This window comes from Vulpes lagopus, chromosome 4 (assembly GCF_018345385.1).
Source record: "Vulpes lagopus strain Blue_001 chromosome 4, ASM1834538v1, whole genome shotgun sequence".
In the NCBI taxonomy this organism is placed as follows: domain Eukaryota; kingdom Metazoa; phylum Chordata; class Mammalia; order Carnivora; family Canidae; genus Vulpes; species Vulpes lagopus.
Window position 1 is genome coordinate 102,388,398 of NC_054827.1, and position 13,584 is coordinate 102,401,981.

Genomic DNA, 13,584 nt, shown 5'->3' on the forward strand with positions numbered 1-13,584 from the left:
TACTGTAGAAATAGAACTGTAAGCAAGAAGCCCAGCAGAGCCAATTGCTTTTTACATTCTAAGTAAGGCATGGACATTTTACATCATTCCAAAGGGAAATTAACTTGTGCTCTTTTCAAAAGTTTCGAAACCTATTTTTGAGGCAGAGTCCTTTATGGACTAGGTCTTTTAAAGTTTGCATGGATCTTGCCTGTTGATAACATCTGTGGCTTATAATGGCCCTGAAAATATTTACAGGGTTTTCAGAACTTTTGAGAGAAGGAGTTTGTGGGAAAGTTTTTTCTTCCTACACTCAGTTACATATGAAGCCTTTGAAACTTGACCAATAGGATCATAATTCTATCTAGTGTGACTTCTCATTTAGCTTGCACATGCTTTAGGTTTTTGTAGTGGAGGAGATGAAATTGAATGCTCCAACAGTGGAAAGTTACAAAAATGTGGCTGGAGGCAGGAAGTAATTGCACACAGCTTTAAAAATTAATTTTTTCATTCCTTAGGTTATAGTTTTGCTTTTTTTCCAGGTGGATTTTTAATATATTCAATCATCATCTGTAGGGAAAATAATTTTCTTCCATTTACATTTAATTTTTAATGCTAGAGTGTACATAAAAAGATGTGAAATATATGAGCTGGGGAGGTGGGGTCATTTTTCTAAAAGTCTGAATCTTAGCAAACTGCAACTCTAGCCTCATCTCACCTTGTTCTGATGATGAGTTGGACATTATACAGTGCAGTAGTAATAGCAGTTTTATGGCAATGAGCTGTGGTGGGTAAGTGCTGAGAGGAGAACCACCATACTGGATGGGTTTTTCCTAATGCTGCGCTTTTGAAAGGTTGTGTGGCTCCCTCTCGTGGCTCTTGTCATCTACTGCGTCCTGGATGGCAACTCCTGGATGGTAACTTACTTTGACCCATCTGTGTGGTTGCTTCTCAGAGTCTTATCCTGGTGCTTCCAAATTAGAGCATTCATTTTTAAAAATTATTGAACCTTTATTGGTTAGGAATAAAATATGAGCAAGTATTTGGTAATTTCTATCATGCTTTAGTCCATACCACGTAAACACATAGCCTTACACATCAGGAAGGGTAGGAAATAAGGGATTGTCTACTTCATTCTGTCATTCATTCTTTCATTCATACGTTCACGTATTTTCTCATTCATTCAATAGATTACTATAATGGAGGATCTACCAGTGCTGGGCCACTGGCAAAGGTGATAAGGATACTTGAGGCTGACTGAGTCTGAACTCATTTATGAGTTTGCATTTTTACGGAGAAGTACGTGGGCAACCATTACTGCATTATATAGAAACTCTTGAGAGAACACTAAAGTATGCTGGTATTTTTAAATGCTTATGATTCAGTTTTGCCAAACCAAAGTTGGCTAATTCATAAAGTCTATAAATAGATTTTAAAATTTATATATAGGTAACAACTAAATAATATATTCTTATTTGAAAAGTGCATTTCTTATTTTTTTTTAAGTGTGTTCCATGCCCAGCATGGAACTTACCACTCTGATATCAAGACCTGAGCTGAGATCAACAGTCAGATGCCTAACCAACTGAGCCACCCGGGTGCCCTGAAAAATGTGTTTCATTTACATTTTTGGCTCAAATGGAAAACTGAATATTTTTTTCTTAAAGGATCTGAACACTCTTCCAACACACACACACACACACACACACACACACACACACACACATCCACACATGGATTTTGGGGCCTAGGGAAGTACACAGTGGGATAAGAAAATCATCCCTTTCCAAGTTGGGGCTGATTTGGTAAGAGGGAGTGGGGGGCTGAATTTAAAAGTGTGATTATGGGCTCTCTTTCAAGTAAAAATTCTAGTGAGCAAAGGAATATAACTAGAAACTGACTCCATTTAACATCTGAATAATTGGAAGAAAAGATCAAATTCCAGATCAGAAACCCTTGAGTAGAGCCATCACTTCACGTCTGCCCAAACCTGGCAGGTTTCCCTGTCCTCCGGAGGGTGCTGTAGCAGATATCACAGTGAAAGTCAAGAAGATGGAATTGGGTTGTGGTGATCAGTGCTTTTGGAGGGGTCCCAAGTGTATTATTAATCTTTCGATTGTCCACTCCCTTGGAACCACCCCTGTTTGCTTATCCTCCTTTCTTGGTTGGGGAGGGCAGCTCACCCAGGAAATTCCAAGGAGGACATGAGCCATCATGGGCGGACTTCTCCAAATGATGGGCCCAGACCATCTCAAGATGACAAGAAGGTACGGTGGTGAATGTGTCGTTCTAGGAATGGGTTTTGTTTTCTTAGCAATCATGTGCTTGTTTAGTGAAGCTCTAAACTTGCAAAGCATCTTCCTAATAACCTTGGCTGTGGGCTTCTCCATGGCTGTGGGCTGTTGACTCAGAGTCTCTGTACTGCAGTATGAGGAGAGGCTCTTCTTGAAGCTAGACATGCTCTAACAAAGCCAGAACTAAACGGGACACATGGGAATCAGCTGTAGCCTTGCATTGTTAAGGAAATATTGAAAAATCTGAATTTCACATTCTGCCATGGACCAGCATCTTTCAAGCAGAGCAAATGTGTGGACAAATTTCTTTCTCTCCCACTCTGCCCCTCAAGCCCAGATGCTAGAAAATGGAATATGGCATTAGGTTATCATAGAACCCAGAGTGATGAGAGAAGAGAAACTATGGATAAGGATGGCTGCTAAGTATTTCTTAGTGGCCCATTGTCTGTTCAGTGTTTCATAAGATTGGAAGTGGTGTGATTCCATTAAGCAATTCCCTGAAGCCCAGACAGATACTCGCCATGCAAGGTAATTCAGATGACAAAAGCATCTTTGCTCTTGAATTCCTAAAGAGTTAATGATTTTAAACTCCAAAACTTACAATTGCAGCTTGTGAGCAATGTTGCTTATTTTGGAAAGTAGGTGGTACTGGGATAGAAGACTCAACATCAAAGGCATAATATATCCTAGTAAGTGCTGGATTGTTTTAGAAAAGCTGGCAGAGGAGGGCTTTCATTTTCCTTGGTTTGTAATGGAAAAAGGGGCTAATATATGGCCCTACCAGGCCACTGAATTGTGAGTATTGTGCTTTGCCTTTTTGCTGACCTAGGACTTTCATTTTTTTTTTTTTTAAATTTTTTTTTTTATTTTTTTTATTTTTTATGATAGTCACAGAGAGAGAGAGAGGCAGAGACACAGACAGAGGGAGAAGCAGGCTCCATGCACCGGGAGCCTGACGTGGGATTCAATCCCGGGTCTCTAGGATCGTGCCCTGAGCCAAAGGCAGGCGCCAAACCACTGCGCCACCCAGGGATCCCTCATTTTTTTTTTTTTTAAAGATTTTATTTATTTATTCATGAGAGACACACAGAGAGAGGCAGAGACATAGGCAGAGGGAGAAGCAGGCTCCCTGTGGGGAGCCCGAAGTGGGACTCAATCCCAGGACCCCGGGATCATGACCTGAGCCAAAGGCAGATGCTCAACCAGTGAGCCACCCAGCTGTCCCTCTCTGACTTTCCTTTTAAACCTTGAAGGCTGTTAGAGAAGCAGGAGAGGTTCGGTGTGATGTCACACCCATGGGCACGTGTCTGGGGAAGTCCATATCATTAGTCATAAGAGCACCACCTTTGAAAAGTAGAGCTTCCTTGCTTTGCTCTTTCTCTGATCTCCGTGGGCTGGGCTCTTCAGTTCCTGTCAGGAAATACGTTCCCACCAGTAAATACATAACTCAGAGAATCTTATGAACAAAATACAGTGTCCCCATAGCTGGCTGGGGTGTTTGAACCTGGCTTGTCTGTTCTGAATCTGAGCACACAGCATGTGCAAGGGCCTGGCCTGGCTAGGACACTGGCAGGCCCATTACACCATGTGTTGGAAAGCTTGGTTGATTCTTTTTTGATTCAGGAGAGGACCAGCGGAGAACCGGAACAGACAAAGAGTGATCAAGACTGCGGAGTGAAAGAAGCAGCCGTGGGGCGGCTTAGACCAGCCTGCTGGGCCGAGCCAGAGGAGAAAGAGGCCAAGAGGACTGTGATGGATGTGGGGCTAGCCTGGGAGTCCCAGCAGAAGCACATGCGGCCCAGCTCTTAACTCGCAGAGGCCAGCCTGAGTCTTGGGGAGTGGCCTCTCTGGGCCCCAGGGGATATGAGTGTGAGGGCTGCCTCTGTCACTCTGTGGGTGGCCAGGAGCCAGCCTCTGCCCTTGCTATGTTGCCCTTTGAGGAGAAAAGCTAGGGCATAGACCCTGCCTACCTCAGGCTTTTTGGGGGGCCCAGGTGAGAGGAAGCCTGGGAGAGTGCTTCAGTCTTCAAGCACAGAGATCTCAACAGGTACAGGCAGTTATTTTCCTGAGCTTCGATTTCAGAAGTGCTTTTGTTAAACCTGATATGGTTTCTGTGACTCAGGATGAATTTGTAAAGACGGTACTGGAACCACTTGAACCTTCTTTCACACAAGGAAACTCTGAGAAGGGCCATGCCCCTTCTGGTCTGCACTGCAGCAGTCTGTCTCAGGTCTGCCCTCACCAGCTCAGATGTCATCATGAGACCACAGACACCAGAAGGGTTTCTGGGGAGAAGAATCTTTTCCAGAGAAGCTTTTGCCATATCGGGAGCTCCCTGAGGGCAGTGGCTGGGACTGCCTGCTGATGTACACCCTCACTCACATGTGGCCTGGTATACAGGAGGCACTCAGAGTGGGTTCCGGGGGACATCAGGATCGTAGCCATAACCCCATTCAGAGGGGAAGCCACTGGAGGGAACTTTGTGCTGATGGCTCTTCCAGCATATTGATGCCTCTAGGGAAAAGGCTTGTACTGGTAAAAGTGACTGTAGAGCTAATGGCCTGCCTGCACCTAGCGAGACAGTGGCCGCCTCAGCTATCTATACCACCCTCCTCGTGGCACATACTTGGCCACCGTTGGGGATTCTGAGCTGAGCCAAGGACCCAGTCTGGAAGACCCCGGTGAGGACAGGCAAGCAGGCTTCACAGGGTAAGGCACAGTCTGGGCTGCTTCATGAGGCCCCAGAGCCTGCTCCCTGGAAGCTGTGGTAGGGCTTTCTCTGCAGCTGGCCTAGTCTCACCAGTGTTCAGTAGGATTCCAACCAATGAAAGCTGCCTGGGTCCTCTTGGGGTAGGCAGCCCAGTCCCAGCCCCTACTTGTGGGTGAATGCAAATTTGACCTTATCCCTGAGGACACTCCTGGATGGCTTTATCACTGTCTCTGGGGCTACCTAGGGCCCTGAAGACTCAGTTCCCATCTCTGGGCGCCTTCCTTGCTTTCTGTATCCCAGCTGCCTGGGCTTCCCTTTCCTCAGACACACCTGTGCTCTTGCTCCAGGGTCAGCACTCACCCGCTCACTCTGCCTGGGGCACATGCCTGTCCTTCTCTCCCTCTGTCCTTCTGTCTCTCTCTGTGTGTCCTCTTCCTCTTTCTCTCTCTCTCTCTTTCTTCCTGCCATCTCTCCCCCATCCCAGCTGTGGTTGTGTGTGCCTTTGCACACACAACTTGTCAGCCTGATTCCTACTGAGGCATCTAATCTCAGCTTTACTGTCCCTTCCTGACCACCTACCTCCTCCTCCCCTTCCTATATGGCCTCAAGACCCTGGGCACTTGGCTGTGACTCCCATGAGCCACCAGCAGGACCAGCCCTGGGTCTGCTCATTTGCTTCTTGTTTCCTCAGTGCCATTGTAGACCTGGTCTTCAGTAACTGTGTGGGGAATGAGTGGTAGCAGATCTCCTCAGGGGTGAGGGGTGACACCTTCCTTCTGCTCCTCTGTTAAATGCTGGAGATGGATGGAATAACAGTTTCAGCTTTTTAGGGGTGCCGTAAAGCTCATCCTGGAGCCTGGGGATGGGGAGGAGACCACCAGCCCCATGTGCTGGCAAGATACTCACTGCTGCCCCCCTAGTGGTCAGAGGGCACATGTGATGGGACCTCTGTTACTTATTTACTCATCCATCTGTCCACCCACGCATCTGTCCATCTGTTCATCCTTCCATTCATTTATCCATATACTCACCTGCCTGTCTATCCATCCTTCTGACATCCATCCGTCCATCCATCCATCTGTCCATCCACCCACCTATCTGTACATCCATCTGTCCACATCTGCCCATTTGTTTATTTCTCCATCTCTCCACCAACCCATCCATCCATTCATCCATCCATCCATCCATCCATCCCCCACCCTGTTGTACAACAAATATTTAGCATGCTTGCTTGGGACTGGGCTCTGTGCTGGGTACTGGCAATGTACAGATAAGTGAAATGTGTTTACTGGACTCAGACTCTTCTCTCTGGAAGAGTCTCTTCTAGAGTGTTCCCCTGGAGTTGTTGTCTTACACCCATTAGAAAGAGGGAAAAGTCCAATGGAAGGAAATAGAGCTTAGAGCTCCATATGAAGACCATGAAATCTCTCAGTGCCTTTGGGCCCCTTGTGAAGGAGGGACAAACCATAAAAGTAGACTCATCAGTGGCATCTGCAGTCAAGGGGTACTCCACGTGTAATGCTCTTCATTGTGTGACAAAATGGATGCTGTGAACTTGGCATTGTTCAGGGCGAATGGCTAGTACTTTGTGTTTACCTGGAAATGAACTGATGAAAATATCTCAGGGGTTTCATGAAGTTACTGTTCAATAAAAGCATCCTCCCAAGGGAGAACAACTGATGTGTTGGTGTAGTTCATTTACAGATGCAAAAACAAACCTTGCAGAGTTAAAGAAAACACAACACACTGGCGCTCCAAGCAACACCCTCTCCAGCCAGAGACACAGTCCAGTTTGGTCTGGGGCCTTGTGCAGGGTTCCCTTCCATGTAGCTTGTGAGGGGAGTGTCTATAAAGTGTGTGTGTGTGTGTGTGTGTGTGTGTATGTGTGAGCGTACATGTGGTGTGTTGTTTTTCTTAAATCAGTAATTTACAAACCATAACATTTTCATTTGAAGTATATATAATTTCATGGTTTTTAGTATATTTATAGAGTTGTGCAATCAACACTACAATCATTATCCCAAAAAGATACCCTATATCTATTAGCAGTCTCCCTTTCCATCCACCCTCAGCTCTAGGCAACCACAAATATACTTTCCCTCTCTATAGATCTGTTTTGGACATGTCTTACAAGTATAATACTATGAGTGGTCATTTCTGTCTGCCTTCTTTCACTTGCTGTAATGGTTTTTAAGGATTTTTTAAAAATTATTTATTTATGGGGAGGGAGGAGCAGATGGAGAGGAACAAGCAGACTCCATGCTAAGTGCAGAGCCTGACGTAGGGCTCAATCTCAGGACCCTAAGATCGTGACCTGAGCCAAAACCAAGAGTTGGACACTTAAAAAAAAAAAGATTTTATTCATTCATTCATTCATTCATTCATTCATTCATGAGATACACACACACACAGAGGCAGAAACATAGGCAGAGAGAGAAGCAGGCTCCATGCAGGAAGCTGGATCGATGTGGAACTCGATCCCAGGACCCCAGGATCACTCCCAGGATCCTGGTATTGTGACCTGAGCTGAAGGTAGAGACATAACCAGCTGAGCCACCCAGGTGTCCCTGTCTCTTCACTTTTTTGATGGTGTAATTTGAGGTGCAGCATTTTGAATTTTGATGATGTGTAGTTTATCTACTTTTCTTTGGTTGTTTATGCATTTGGTGTTGGGAGTGATAATGATTGTGTCTTATAAATGCACTCTAAAAGGAATTATTGGGGAGAAATTTATTTGTTTCTGTAATGAATATAGAAAAATCCACAAAGGATTCATTACTTAGAAGAAAGCCATCTCTAGATCCCAGGCTCATGTCCTGTGAGTGGTGTGTTGCCTTGTGGGTTATTTTATCCAAAGCTTACCATGATCCAGAAATTGACTTCTGGGTACATAACCAAGAGAACTGAAGAATTGTGGCCTCATAAAAACGTACACAAATGTTTAAAGCTACATTATTTATAATAGCCCAAACTGAAATCATACCCAAAGCCCATCAGTTAGTAAATGGATAAACAAAATGTGGCATATCCATACAATGGAATATTATTTAGCTATAAAAAGGAGTGAAGTACTGGTAGTGCTACACCATGGATAAACCTTAAACACATGCTAAATGGGAAGAAACCAGATATTGAGAATCCATGGTTCTGCAGAAGCTTGCCCTATGGGTTCAGGGTCTGGCAGTGGTGGCAAGACATTCATTGTTGTATACTGGGTCCTGGAATGGATTTTCTTCCAAGGAGTGGGGTTTTAAGCTATCTTAGTATCAGATATTTTGTTCTAGGAAGTCTTTGGGAACACAGTCCTTTGGGATGAGGAAGGAATAAATACAACTGGTTGGATACTTACAGAAATCTTAAGGGCTCAACAGACTATCAGACAATTTCTAAAAGCCATTTTCTGTGAGAAGCATTATAAGATTTTTTATTTTGATTTAGTTCTTTTTCTAGGGAGAGATGGTCAGTATCTGGAAGTTTTGAAGTTAGGGGTCCAGGTTTCCATGTTGAGAAGCCATGAAATTCCTTGGCCACCTTCCTCTTCCACTTCCACTTCCACCTCTGCCATTTTACATGGGGTGTAAAATAACAGAGTGGTCAAGCAAGAGAAAGGAGCTGGAAACCACAGCAACAGGCATGGAGGGTCTGCAAGCCCAGCCAGCACCCAACCAAAAATCCAGGGAGCTGGACTTCCTGTCATCAAATGAGACCCTACCAGAGGAGTAATTTCCTGTAAGAAAACTCCTACAAATAGCCCAGCAACTGAAATGCTTCCTTGAGTGTGTTCTTCAGGCTTTCTAGAAGGTAACCTCTCCAGCAGTGACCCTTGGCGGTGTGCAGATGAGCTGCAGAGCTTGTGAACTTTTATGACCTTCATTGCTCCTGACTCATGGCACCTACTCGCTGGTGGGCAGCTCATGGATGCTGCATGAGGCAGACACTGAGCAGATGGCTCCTTTGGTCCCAGGGTGCTTGGACTCTTCAAATTTCATGGGATTAGAGGGTGTGTCCTTTGGTGGATTGTGGTACCGTCTTTCTGGCTCATTGTGAATTGCAAGAATAGGCTCCGTTGGTTATTATTCCTTCTTGGCTCTACACTTCCTTGATTTGGGGAATGTTTGCTGGATTCTTGGATTACCAACAGAGGCAGGTAAGAAGCATGTCATATATATATATATCTCCAGGGCAGCCCCAGTGGTGCAGCGGTTTAGCGCTGCCTGCAGCCCGGGGTGTGATCCTGGGGACCCGGGATCGAGTCCTGCATCAGGCTTTCGGCATGGAGCCTGCTTCTCCCCCTCTGCCTGTGTCTCTGCCTCTCTCTCTCTCTCTGAATAAATAAATAAATAAGTAAATCTTAATATATATCTATATATCTATATCTATCTATCTATCTATCTATCTATCTCCAAATGTGTGTATTTTATTTATAAGGTAACTTTAGAAAGTTTCTTTAAATTAAATCCACATAAGCTACATAAGGAAACATTATAAGGAACATACTTAAAGGAACTTGAGCCTTTTCCAGCCTCCTGCAGTAGGGCTGCCTGGGGCAGGGGTCTTGCGAGGAGGGCACCAACTCACGTGTACATTTGGCCCATCAGAATCTCTGGTCTCAGGTACCCCACCATATGGGCGTCAGGAGGTACACCACTGGCCTCCAACACCTGGACTCTTGCCATGTAGCCCCACTGGCATCTGCTGGTGCTTCACCTAGTCCCCACTGGGAGGTGATACGGAGGCCTGCACATTTCCTCACAATCTATGTGTTGCTGCTCCTGGCCACATTAGAAATGATTTGCTTTTCCACTGGGGACCTTGTGGCTTTGATGTGGGGTGGGCCCTGGTGCCCCAAGGTGACTCCCATAGCCTGGGGCTCAGGCTGCTCTTTGGGGCCTTTCCTTCTCTGGGAACTCTGGGCTGGGATAGGACATTTCTCCTTTTCACTCTGGGGTCCCCCAGTTTGAGAGTTTCTATCACCCCCTCCCATCCCTGCCCAAATGAGTCTGGCTTTTCAGACTTAAAAGCCAATGGCCTGGCCATTTCTTTTCCACACCCTTCACTGATACCCTGTGTCCTCACATGTGTCACAGAGCCTGACTCTGAGTGAGTACCCTCAGTGCATGGCAGAGTTAGGGTCCCCATGCTATTCTATGTCATGTCCCTCTGGCAGGGAAGGCTCCTTGGCCGAGTCCCTCAGTCTTCCAAAACTCTGGTGGGACGTGGGCTATCAACAGCCGGAGGCCACCATTTCTCTCTCATGGGCTTGCTGCACAGCCTGAGGTCCCACTGTTAGGAATGTTTGCCTTGGGGGGTAATTTGTTAACAGAGGCAACAGGAAATGGGTACACCCCTAGATTGGTGCCAGTGAGTACCCCTGGTGACATCTGGCCATGTCCAGAGACATTTTTTGGCTGTCACCATTGGGTGAAGGAATGAACTTATAGCAGGTAGAAGCCAGAGGTGCCACTCAACGTCCTAAAACACCAGGGCAGCCCTCGTTACCTCAAGAATTAGCCGGCCTGAAATGTCATGCCAGGGTTGAAAAACGTTGTCCCAGACCAACAGATGCCTGTAGCTCTCAAATCTTGGGTGTCTGCAGGCTCAGACAGTGTCAGCCTTGATCAGTTATGGCTTCAGAGCAAGCCAAGAGCTCAGACCTTGATGAGAGCTGGACAGAGTGCCTTAAAGTGCTCTTGATTGAACATTCAGTCTGCTGGTTCAGTTCCTGCACAAGTGAGGATTCGAGGACCTCCTAGGACTGTGTGCTGCTCTGAGACTAGGACGGGGCTTGCAGGATGACCCCGCTGAGACCAGGCCAGTGCTTGGGGAGGCTTCACATCTTGGACCTTCCCATTGTCCTGACTGGTGAGAAAGTTCTTCCTCATTTACAGGAGAAATCACCGTGTGCTTGGAATTGAAGTCCATAGTAGGGCTGGGAAGTGTTGTGGAGAAGACTCACCCTTTCAGTCTGTGTCCTGAGCCCCCATTCTGGCTGGTGGCAGAAGATGGGTGTTCTGAATCTAGACTTGCAGAAGGCATGAAACTCTGTCTCTGGGCAGTTTTCTGAGAATACCCATGGCGGCCACACGATGGCAGCCTTGCACAAACCAAAACCTGCTCAGCCCAGGACGCAGCCCCCAGCTAGGTGTCTCAGGGCAGAGGACACCTGCCTGCCTGCAGAAGCTGAAGAGGCCCAGTGTGGCTGGGGGTGGAGGGTGGGGGTTGGGCAGGCTGAGCTTCTTCAGCTTCTGGGTTCCCAGAGTTGAGAACACTGAGCTTTATACGTGAAAGAAACAGCAATGCAGACTGCCCGTACCTGCCTCTGAATCGGTTTCGTTGTGGAGCTAGCTTGCCACTCTAGCCCCTGAATTCCGGTGATGTGACAAGACAGACCATGCAGTTGAGACTTCTTCTCAAGAGGGGCTCACATAACTCTTTTAAAGGACCAAGTGTTCCTAACTGACACACAAGAAACCACATCTTTAGTGCATACAATTTGATAAATTTGTACATATGCACACACCTGTGCAAACATCACCACCATATCAGGGTGTCACCTTCCAAAAGTTTCCTGTGCCCCTTTTTATTGGTATAAAAACACAAGATTTTCCCTCTTCACCAGTTTTAAGCATATAACACAATATTGTTGACTGGAAGTGCTCTGCTGTATATTGGATCTCTAGAACTTACTCATTTCATGTCACTTGTCCCCTCCCCCAGCCCCTGGTAACCAGCATTCAGTTCTCTGCTTCTAGGAGTTTGATTCAATATTAGATGCCACATACACATATACCTGGCATCCTGCAGTATTTATCCTTCTGTGTCTGGCTTCTTTCACTCAGCAAAATGTTCTCCAATTTCATCCATGTTACTGCAGATCACAGGATTTCCCTTTTTAAGGCTGAATAATATACCATTGCATGTATATTCTACATTTCCTTTATCTGTTCGTCTGTTGACAGGGGCTTTGTTTCCACGTCATGGCTATTATAAATAATGCTGCAGTGAACAGGGGGATGCAGATACCTCTTCAAGATCCTGATTTCAATTCTCTCTCTTTAAAGGTGTCCCCCAGGGCAGGACTCTTCCAGCCAGACTCATTTTTGGTGTTTGATGGCATTTTATTTTTCTTACTCAGCACATTCCCTTCCTTCTGTGCACCACTGTAGGGGGCTCCAGGGCGCATTTACTGACCAAGGAGCAAAGCTCAAAGGGGAGGAATGCAGGTCCCAGGCCCCTTGGTGGCTTCTTCATCCAGGCCCCTGCCACCATTGCTCCCTCCCAGTTCTGCTAGCCCCTCGCATTCTCCCCTGGAAGAAGGGTTCAGGAAACCCCAGCGACCATGCACCTAGAGACAGGTCACCATCCAACTGTGATTTGAACTTGCTTCTCCACTTCTCTTTTATCAATCTGGTCCCATTTTCTAGATTGTTCCTTTGAGGGGTTTGTACCCTCTGTTCTTGGAGCTAGGAAACTTAGCTGACCCTGTTTAATTTGGAGTGGGAGTATTCTTGGTTGAGTAAGAGAGAAAGTTGTATCAAAAGTCAGGGGACTGTGACCTAGCCCATCTCTGCCCCCACCAGGTGGGGGAGGTGGGAAGCCACAGACCTTTGGGCAGGCTTCTATCTTCATACAGTGAGGGGCTCCCTGTGGGTGCTCTAAAGGCTTTTCCTGTCTCTCTGCAGGTACTTACTCTACCATACATCTATTTGGCTGGTTAGGGTATGGCAGGCAAAGATGCAAGTGTGGCTGTGGCTCACGCCGGGGCTGCCTGGATCTCCTCTGCCCAGAGCATAATTGGAATAATCATGGAGGAAGTTTGGGACCTGGGGTGACTAAATGGTTAGGCAAGAGCATGCTGGAAGCCACCGGGGGTCCGTTTGCTCCTGAATAACATCTTATGACAGCGAGGGTAGGAGGCTAAGGGTGCTATATTAGGGTTCTCCAGAGAACAAGAACTAATGAAGTTATTTATCCACCTCTCCATTTACCTACTTCCCAATCTTTCTGTCTATAAACGGATTTATTATAAGGAATTTGCTCATGCAATTGTGGAGGCTGAGAAGTCCCCAGATCTGCTGGTTTCAAGCTGGAGACCTGGAAAGTTGGTGTAAATTCCAGTCTGGGTCTGAAGGGCGGAGAACCAGGAGTAATGAGAGTGTGAGTCCCTGTCTAAGGGGAGAAGACTGATGTCTTAGCTCATGCAGTCAGGCAGGGATGGAGGCAAGGAAGGAGAGAGAATGAATGAATGAGAGCTCTCTTTCTACACCTTTTTGTTCTATTCAGGCCCTCAGTGGATTGGACGATGCCCAATAATTGGGGGGAACCATCTTGTTTATTCAGTCTACTGATTTGATTGCTAATCTCATCTGGAAACACCCTCACAAACACACCCCCAAATAATAGCTAGCCAAATTATCTGGGGGCCTTGTGAGCCAGTCAAGTTGACACATAAAATTAGCTATCATGGATGCTGCAGCAGAACCAGCAGCCGTGTGATGGAGGGCAGGGGACCAAGCTATAAGCTAGTGGTGCTTTGGCCACATTTGGGGCCTGCTGTCCATGCCTCCTGCTCCAGGGGATTCTAACTTTTCTCCCTTGGGC

The 13,584-nt window shown here is 46.4% G+C and overlaps 1 protein-coding gene across 4 annotated transcripts in view; it reads left to right on the plus strand.

Annotated features, from left to right (window-relative positions):
- LOC121490030 (protein FAM169B-like) overlaps positions 1 to 6,647 on the plus strand; it is a 101,505-nt gene extending 94,858 nt beyond the window's left edge. For all 4 annotated transcript variants that reach the window (XM_041753588.1, XM_041753586.1, XM_041753585.1 and 1 more), the window contains exons 8-9: positions 2,158 to 2,246; positions 3,897 to 6,647. In XM_041753588.1, the coding sequence (XP_041609522.1) occupies positions 2,158 to 2,246; positions 3,897 to 4,082 (275 nt within the window). In that variant the 3' untranslated portion in view covers positions 4,083 to 6,647. The remainder of the gene's footprint in view (positions 1 to 2,157; positions 2,247 to 3,896) is intronic.
- The last annotated feature ends 6,937 nt before the right edge of the window (positions 6,648 to 13,584 follow it).